The sequence below is a fragment of the Haplochromis burtoni genome, unplaced genomic scaffold (assembly GCF_018398535.1).
Source record: "Haplochromis burtoni strain Fernald_Lab_line unplaced genomic scaffold, NCSU_Asbu1 Contig_150, whole genome shotgun sequence".
Classification (NCBI taxonomy): domain Eukaryota; kingdom Metazoa; phylum Chordata; class Actinopteri; order Cichliformes; family Cichlidae; genus Haplochromis; species Haplochromis burtoni.
This window is the reverse complement of record NW_024582511.1, coordinates 1143190-1153129: the sequence shown is the minus strand read 5'-3', so window position 1 is coordinate 1153129 and position 9940 is coordinate 1143190. Positions and strand designations below refer to the sequence as shown.

General features: G+C 43.3%; 1 protein-coding gene across 2 annotated transcripts in view; it reads left to right on the top strand.

Moving 5' to 3' along the window:
* The window catches only part of LOC102309231 (protocadherin-1), a 225868-nt gene that overhangs the window by 12036 nt on the left and 203892 nt on the right, over positions 1–9940 (top strand). For both annotated transcript variants that reach the window (XM_005931985.3, XM_014336689.2), the window contains exons 2-3: positions 1213–2050; positions 6040–8223. In XM_005931985.3, coding sequence (XP_005932047.1) covers positions 1235–2050; positions 6040–8223 — 3000 coding nt within the window. In that variant the 5' untranslated portion in view covers positions 1213–1234. The remainder of the gene's footprint in view (positions 1–1212; positions 2051–6039; positions 8224–9940) is intronic.

Here is a 9940-nt window from a genome sequence, read left to right as displayed (position 1 = left end):
TGAGAGGGAGATAGTCTCTCCAAATCAAGTACGTGAGGAGGAAAAGTAAAAAAAAAAGAAGCACTCTTCAGATTAACCTCTGCGACCCGCAGCTGAGAAACTCCTACAGCAGGAAATACAGAGTGGAGTGTCTGTCTGAGATTTACTGCCAAGAAAAGATAATGTGTAGAGACAGAAGAAAGAGGAGGAGAGGTGGAGTGAATGAGGGGAGAAGAAAAGAGAAGAGTTTATATCAAGAAGAGTCTGGCTCAGATGTAGCGTTATGAACACCAGGCCATCAGGAATGAAGTCGGTTTGAGTAAACACATTCAGACTTGACGGCAGAGTCGACTCTTATGAGTTCTGTAGAAAAAAGGATTTCTTCTGAGAGTCTGCAAGGTCAAGTGAAGTCTGAAATGTACTTAAGCTTAAAACTAATAAACTCTTAGTTGGAGGTTTGTGTGTCTTGTGTAGTTATAAAACGGTTACCTGAAGCATTCAATCACTGATGACTTGCTGAACCTGTTGTACCACATTTGTATTATGCTGGAAAACAAGTACTATGCCCAACAAGTAGTGTGTGATGAAGGCGATGGCAAATGTTTTTCTTTATGTCTTGAATTGCTTGCACAGGAACAAGATCTACTCTTGCTTGAAATTCTGTTTGACATTTAAAAAGCTTAAATTTGAGTTTATTATCCCTGCAAACAGCCTTCAATGCTATAGGCTACTCAGAATGTTGGACTTTAGGTTGGATTGCAAACTAAACATGTTTTGAGACGCACGAAAGACATGAAAATGATCCGATTTTCTACGAGTGCGGTCCTCCCCACATGTTATCTTACTTTTTTATTCTAATCATGTGGCCCATTACCACCTGCTGCCTCTTGTCAGTATTTTTGGTCGCCTGCAGCAGCGTTCAGTTTGTCTTCCTGCCAGAGCAGTCGACTGGTAGCAGGAGGAAGTCATCACTCTACCCTGCTCGGCTGCTCTCCCCACACCGTCTCAGCCGATGAGTTCAGACTCGAAAACTTTCCGCATTCGGGTCTGGCGAGTAACCATTGAGGATATGTTTAGACGCTGAAGGAGATGAATTTAGCCATCTTTTCTTGAGTGGCCCTGAAATAAATCTGAGCAGCAGCTCTGCAGATCCTCAGTTATCAGTCTTGTTTGGTGCCGTCTGAAGCAGAACATGAGTCTTACTAATGTGTTTTCTGTCTCTGTCTGTTTCAGAGCGGTGTTTTCTGGCAGAGACATGGCAGCGCCGAGGTGTGAAGCTTTGTTCTTTTTAGCTGCCTTCCTGCTGGTGTCTTGCAGCGCCTCGCCCAGTGACATCCTCTATCAGGTTTTTGAGGAACGACCGCCCAACACGATGATTGGCAGCCTGGCGACAGACCAGGGCCTGCCCAATGCCGGTCATCTCTATAAGCTGGAGGTGGGTGCGCCGTACCTGAGGGTCGACGGCTCGACCGGTGACATCTACACCACCGAGATCCCCATCGATCGTGAGACGCTGAGAGACTGCCGCAACCTGTTCGAGGGCGACAAATGCTACCTGGAATTTGAGGTGTCGATCACTGACATGGTGAAGGGTATCGGCAATGGGCCGCGGCTCATTGAAGGTCGCATCGAGGTCCTGGACATAAATGACAACACTCCACAGTTCTCCTCGCCTATCCTGACTCTGTCCATTCCCGAGAACACGCACATCGGCGCCCTCTTCTCCATCCCCATGGCCACTGACAGAGACTCGGGGAGCAACGGCGTGGCAGATTACTCTCTGAGCAGTAGCACCGGATTAGGCGCTGACCAGCTCTTCAGCCTGCAGGTCGCCGTGGACGCGGAGGAGAAGCTGCCGCAGCTGGTCGTGATGGGCAACTTAGATCGTGAGATAAAGGACTCGTATGACCTGAACATTAGGGTACAGGATGGCGGGAAGCCTTCGAGGGCCAGCAGCGCTCTGCTGAGAGTTACGGTGACCGACCAGAACGACTGCACTCCGAAGTTTGAGAAAAGTCACTACGAAGCTGACCTACCAGAAAACAGTCCACCGGGACACTCTGTACTGCAGGTCAGCACACACATCAGTGTCGTACAATTCATTTTATCTGAATCTGTAGAGCCGTTAGCTCTGATTTATTATCGATAGCTAATCAGTCATTTATCCTCTGATTAATGTTTTTCAGTGAAAAATGTAACTTTAAACACTTACATTTTGCATTTAAAGGTTTCAACATGTTTACCTCTTCACACCCAACAGATCGTCGGCTTTCAGTTGTGTTGCGTGGGCAGGTTTTCAGAAACTAGAACTTCCTTAAAATGAAGTCACTTGTTTGTTTTGGCAGTAAAGCTTTGCTGTTAAAACCTTTTCCATTTTGAAAAATTCAATATGAAGTGGAAGTTGAGGACAGTTCTTATTTACTCAAAATTGTCCCCTATGTGTGATTTAGGGATACAAGTCTCAACCATATGAGATCCAGCCTTATGGGAGCTTTTTCATTTACAGTCTATTAATCTAAAATATCACAAGTAAATGATTATTATTGTGTTATTTTAAAAGTAGCAAAGTTAGTTCTCTCCAGGCAAAACTGCGTGTGAGCGCTGCTGCTGCTGCTGTTCAGGAGTCAATCCAGAGTTTTTCTTGTCCGCCGAACATTGCAGTGGAACCTTTGGCCTTGTTGGCGATAACACTGCAGGACAACACGGAGCAGCGACTGCACGTAATATGCTGCTCAATTATCCGTACAGACAGATGGTGCAGCGGAGGTGAAGCGGGGCGTGGGATCGCTGTGTGTAGTCACATATTAACCACTGATTCAACTTCACCTTTGAGCCCCCGGCTGGAGCGGCGGTACGTGATGTTGCCGTCAGCGAGCAGAGCAGGAAGGCCCGGTTTGGCTCGGTGACTCCGCAACATCCCAACAAACCCACTTCACCATGTCATCCTCCACTTTTCGTGCCCCTTCTCCCAGACTGCAGTGCGGCCAGCCAGCCAGCCTTCCAGCTTGCTGTGCATGACTTAATCTGAGTCAGTCATGAGATTATCCACGGGGCTTATTGGTATTATTGCTCTGGATGTGGCTCATTGCATTTCAGAGAGCCACAGAATTCATTTCACTTAACGTGCGTTTGAGGAGCGATGCTTTAGAGGCAGCAGGACATCGCCGACTGACGACCCTGACCTTCTTAAATCAGCCAATGGCAACACAGACATGTATATCCCTTTCTTTTGACTTGTTTTTTAAAGGAACACACTGCTGCTTTGTGATTATTGTTAGCCTCTTCTAAAGCTGTTTCAGTATCGAGTCACCTTATTTTAGACCTTCAGGCAGCCAGATTGTTATCTCAAAAAAAGTAACATCAGTGGGTCTAACTTTGTTGTCTAAAAATGGGCAAATTCAAATTTAAATCACTAGATTTTTGGAAAAAAAAATATTCTGGATAAAAATAATGCATAAAAAAGATTTGATTGATATTCCCTTTTAATGTAACCTAAAGTAAATTCCTTTGAACAATTCTTCTGTTCTTATATATTTAATGTGTGGAAAAGCCCAGTTACAGAGCCTGTGTGGGTGTGGTTTTTGATCCGATTTTTCTTTCTTTACATTCAAATGTTGCTCTTGTGCCTGATAGGTGCACTTAGGTACATGATATCCCCACCTTGCCACGTTGAATTCACTGATCCTTTCTGCACCACTGCATTTAAAGCTTTTGAACTTAGCTCCGCCTACCTGAAACCCTTCAGAAATGGAAGCTAACCAGAAGGACATCAACCAGAGCAGCTCGAAATTTGGCATCTTTTCTTTTAAATGTAGCTCTAATCAACCATATCAACAAGCTGAGTCAGAACAATTAACAGTTTTTAGAGCCTTTAATCAAGTAATTAGCAGATGACAGATCCTTGAAATTTAGCGCTTATTAAAGACCAAAGAATATTGACTGGGGTCCCTAATGCGTAGTCACTAAAATCCTAAAGATGATTTAAAAAACAATATGATGTTGACGAGCTGATTAATTAGTTCAAAAAGCAGCCTCAAATGGTTTGAAGAGTCCACACTGAACTGCCACGTCATTATAATGTAATTTAGTCAACAATAAACTAGACAGGATATAAACTGTGATAGATTATCTCTCTGCGTTAAGTGTCTGCAAGCTCATTTCCTCGGGAATAAATTCTCTAATAGTTTCGTGGAGGGGGAGAAACCAGGCTGATTTGGAGAATGTTGGAATAAATTAAAGGTTTACTGTTGTAAATCACCTGAAACATTCAGAAACTCTGGTTCACTCAGTCAGGAAACCAGACGCTCTTGCAGGTTAATTGTTAACTGGTAGATAAAGAGTGTTTATAGTTTCTGTATGCCTGGACAAAGTGGCCTTGGAGCGCAGCCAGTGCAGCTCTGTCCCCATCACAGTGGCACCGGGCTCCAGCAGCAACACTGTTCAATACACAATTCTCAGAAGCTGTCAATAATTCACCGCTGTTTGGTGATGTCTGCTGCTTAAGGCCAGAGCAAAGGAAAGGAAATCAATGGGCAGGAGAAATTATAATTTCACTTTCATGCTTTCTTTAACCTTAACCTCTCTGACTTGGATCAGCAGCTTCTATGGTCACATCATGATGCTGGTGGTGGTCCGTCACAGTTTGTGAGTTTCTTGAGCAGACGATAAACAACATATTTATTATGTGGCAGTTTGAACTGGAGTCTGTGTGAAAAACAAGAGTCTTCAGAGATTCTGTTAGCAGTAGCCTTTTAAACCCTGATTTCCTCCTAAAAACTGATTTAAATGGTTTTGGATATGGTATAATCTGTATCTTCATTGAACTTATATCATGTTTACATTATATTAGATTTTGATTACTAACGTAGCTGGTGTTTTTAGGGGCTTTAAAGGGTGTTTCTTATTTGGATAAATACGAAGCTACGACCAGAAGCAATCCCTTATGTTTGATTGGTTCTTTAAAAAGTAGCCCTAATAATCTTATCCCATTGGCAGATTCCTGTTTTGTATTTTAGTAAATCATAATATTTTGGACTTAAATTTCAGGGAAATATATTACTGAGTGCAAGCTTGGCTAAGAACCAGCCCAGCTTTAAAGGTATAATGGCCTTAAAAAAAGAAGAATAAAAAAACCCAAACATAATTACATTACTCTGTCCTGGGTGAAGGCTGTACAAACACTGGATCAGCAGCACCTGGGACATTTAAATCAGCTGTTCAAGAACTGCTTAATTTGAAACAACCTACATTTCTGACCGGCAGCCATGGCATTCAATGACTGCAATTAAAACGGTTTAGATCCGTAGATAGGACAGGTGTGTTAACGAGTATTTCCTAAGTGATATTTTGCTGACTTCTCATATCTCCTAATGACTAACTGCCCCCATTCACTTTAGGTTTGGACTTATGAAGTCAGCTTGTGGTTCATTCTGTTCTGTCCTATTCAGTCTCCTAATGGGCCCTGAGGAGCTGGGGCTTTTCTGATAATGAGAGGAACATTAACATTCACTCGTCTGCCCATTAGATGCCAATGACCCGCTGCACGGCCGTTAGATGTTGTTGTGTAGGGTTGTGCAATCAGCTTTGATCGGGTATTATCTTTCGCAGCATACAAACTCCTCCCCCTGAGGAAAACATAAAGGGCCTTGTACTGTTGCATTAGTAATGGTCATGACTCTTCATTAGCCAAAGAAGCTAAATAATCATTAAAATTTAACAGAGACTGTAATGGAATCATGACGCGTATTTCAATGACGTCACATGAAAAAGAGCGTGGCGAATCATTCTTTTAGTCTGAGATTACTTCAGACTTTTATTCTAACGTTGAATGTATTAAATATAGAATATTTATTGCTTGTCATGAAAACTGCAAACCTGCCAAAAGATCAATGTTTTGATGATATTTTGATTTTCCAGTGTACCAAATGCAATTCTGAACAGGCAAATGATCTGATTCTTAATGTTGTTTTGGACAGTGTTTGGCTAAAAGATTGAATCTGTTTCTTTGTTTTTTTCTGTCCCTCTGTCTGTCTGTCTTTTGTTTTTTTCCAACTCTTGTAGGTCAAAGCCAACGACGCAGACACTGGCCTCAATGGAGAGATAGACTACAGCCTCCATCAAGCATCAGAATCTGTCCAAAGGCTTCTGCGCATTGACCGCGCAACAGGCATCGTCTACGTCAAAGGTCTTGTGGACAGAGAAGAAGAAAACTTTCTCAAGTTCTTTGTGGTGGCAAGAGATCGTGGACCCAATTCCAAGAGTTCCAAGGTCCTTGTGACCGTACATGTCAAGGACCAAAATGACAATGCACCAGCCATTGAGATCCGTGGTATTGGCTTGGTAACTCATCACGATGGTGTGGCCAACATTTCTGAGGACATGCCTATTGGTACACCAGTGGCACTGGTCCAGGTGTCAGACCGTGATGAGGGGGAAAATGCTGTGGTGACATGTGTTGTTGCTGGTGATGTTCCATTTCAGCTTCGTCCCGCAAGTGAGTCAGCCAACGATCGGAAGAGAAAATACTTCCTGCAGACGACAACCCTGCTGGATTATGAGCGTATTAAGGATTACAGGATTGAAATAGTCGCTGTGGATTCTGGAAACCCAGCTCTGTCCAGCACTAATGCTCTCAAAGTCCAGGTTACAGATATTAATGATAATGCACCAAACTTTTCTCCTTCAACTGTTGAGGTGGACTTTGCAGAAGGCAACCAGCCAGGAGACAAAGTTCTAGACATTGTGGCGACAGATGCAGACAGCGGCACAAACGCAGAGTTGTTCTATACCATCACTGATTCAACAGCCAGAAGGCTCTTTAAAATTAATTCCAGCACTGGAGAAGTTCGTGTGAATCACTCATTGGATCGGGAAGAAAAAGAGCGTTATGAATTCCGTGTAACTGCAGCAGACAAGGGTGTGCCTAGTAAAACCGGCACTGCCACGGTGGTGGTAAATGTTCTAGATTGCAATGACAATGACCCAAAGTTTACACTGAATGGCTATAGCTTCTCTGTCATAGAGAACATGCCTCCACTCAATCCTGTTGGTGTAGTGACAGTCAATGATGCAGATAAAGATGAGAATTCCCAAGTCAGGCTGTTTGTGGAACAGGACAATGGCATGTTTGTCATCCAGAATGGCACAGGAACCATCCTGTCAAGCATCTCCTTCGACCGTGAAAAGAAGAGCACCTACACATTTCAACTAAAGGCTGTGGATGGTGGTAACCCACCTCGATCCTCCTATGTGGGTGTGACCATCAATGTGTTGGATGAAAATGATAATGCCCCATATGTTACCAGGCCGTCTAACTCGTCCTTTGTACACCTACCGGTTGGGACCCGACCAAACACACACGTGGAGGTGGTAAAAGCTGAGGACATTGATGCTGGACTCAATGCTGAGCTAGAGTATACCATCATAGGTGGAAATCCATATGATCTGTTCCAAATATCTACCAATGATGGGGAAATCACAGCAGCACAAGAATTAACCCCGAAGTACAATGGGCTACATCGGCTGGTAGTGAAGGTTGTTGATAAGGGAAAACCTCCTCGTAACACCATTGCACTAGTTCATGTTTTTGTAAATGAAACAAAATCAAATGTCTCCCTCATTGAAGCGCTGGTTGGACACAGCCTCTACACCCCTTTGGACAGGGACATTGCCGGAGATCCCAACTATGCCTATTCTCAGCAAAGCAATATTCTGTACGGCAGTCTTGCCGGTTTTGCTGTTGTCATTTTAGTTATAGTTGCCGTGGTCCTCATCAGACGCTGGGTACAGAAGGATACCAAGAGTGGTTACCAGGCTGGCAAGAAGGAGAGTAAGGACCTGTATGCCCCAAAGCAGGGCCCTAAAAATGGCAAAGGGAAAAAGAGCAAAAAGGGGAAGGCTCCAAAACCAGCTAAGACAGGAGAAGATGATGAGGACGCCAGTCTACAAAAAGGCCTCAAATTCAACTTAATCAATGAGAATGTCAATGACAGTCCCAGAATCCACCTGCCCCTTAACTATCCACCAGGGAGCCCTGATCTGGGGCGCCACTACCGCTCCAACTCCCCGCTACCATCCATCCAGCTGCAGCCACAGTCACCGTCTGCCTCCAAGAAGCACCAGGCTGTTCAGGACCTCCCTGCCACCAATACCTTCGTGGGGACGGGCGACAACAACTCTACTGGCTCCGACCAATATTCGGATTACAGCTACAAGGCCAACCCACCCAAATACAGCAACAAACAGGTAGGAGACTACGCAAACACAGCAATGTACCACAGGGAGATCTATTGGACCAACCGGGTGTGGTAGTCACGCTGGGACTTATTTGGCAAAGCCAATGTTCTTCCACCAAAGCTGCACTGATTTCCCTGCACATCACCCACCTCCTCACAGTTGTGATTCCTTTTATTTTAAGTTTGGTTCTGTTCACCATTTGTCTTCTGTTCTGCTCAGTTTTGGGTATTCACTTCAACATGGACACCACAAAGCCACAGAATGAAGGATTGCAGGGCTAGACCAAATATGGGCTTACCAATTTGTCAGTTCCTTACAGTAACCTCCCTCCTAAAATGGACTCTGTTGATCTAAAACACATTTATGGAGGATTTTTATGTTTGAGGTAATGGGTTTTGGGTTTTTTTGGATGATGTTTTCGAGCCTTGCATTCAAATGTTTAATCTGCAGAATTTAATTAAAAGTTGCTGTTATAGCGAAATATGTGATATTTCAAAGAATTACTTATGATGTTATGTAAACCCAAGTTTGATAGCATACGTTTGATTGAGCCCCCTGTTCAACTTGGAAATCCCATATGGGTCTGTCCTTAGCATCTGTGTTTTTCATTTGTTTGTGTTTCATTTTACCTTTTTTTATGGTGGATTAAATGAAGGACATTATGAGTTTTCCCCATTTTATTATTCGCAAATGTTCTTGGAGTTCTTTGAGCACCCATTGAAAGGTTCATGCTGACATCCTCATTATGTCTGAATGTGTTATTCTTTTCTTTTTTGTCTGGAGAGCTGACTTGAGGCTTAAAGCTGCTCTTTATGGCCGGATCAGCTTGTTGAAGTGTGACAAAGAGTGACTGTGAATTCCTGAGTTAGTTTTCGTTCTTTTTTTTTTAACCAATTTTTATTGTTTCTTAGCTTTCTTTTGCCAGAAAGTAGACTGACTGAGCAGCACTTTAGTGTTTCCATCCAGTTCAGACCAATTTAAGGTAATTTCAGCTCAGTCAGGGAGCCAAGCAGCAAAGAAGAAAGAAAGGAAGAAAGGCAATAAGAAGGCTAAGGGAGTGGGGTTATAAAGAGCCTCTACGCTATGAAGGAAAAGGTACACTACAGCTAAATACGACCGTTTCCGAGCCACAACGCTTTCTGTCAGGTCAGCTGAAAGACGACTTTTAATTTAGCTGTGTTTCCAATCACAGGGGCTCAAAAGGCAATTGTTTGCACAGATTAATGGCAGGTAATTTTCCAGGCACCCGCTTTTGCCTTCTTTTACCCAGAGTGCCTTGCTTTATTCTATTTAATGTACAAAAAGGGGAGTTGGGAGGGGGTCTGTGAGACAGGGGCCATTAACTGTGTGATTGTGATGAGTGTTCACGCCACATCGGCTGTTTTGTGGCTTCATGTTGATGGACCTGCAGCTGTGAAAAGTGAAAATGTCACATGCGCCGAAAAAACCAGACAATCAGATTAAGGTGTTGTAGTGATGTTCAGACTGTACATACATGTGAATGTGAAACATTTTGTTTTGTTCCTGCTTTTTCATCTGCTGTTTATTTTGCAACATTACAATGTGTCTCGTGTGAGCTTAACAAGGCCATTTCATTGTTCTACCGGCTTCTTAAAGACTTGTGTTGACTGTTTGAAAAGATGTACCAAAGACTCACACACACCTGCATTTTCACTGTCATTGCCATCATCAGTTTCAACATCAGTTTCAACATCATATATATATA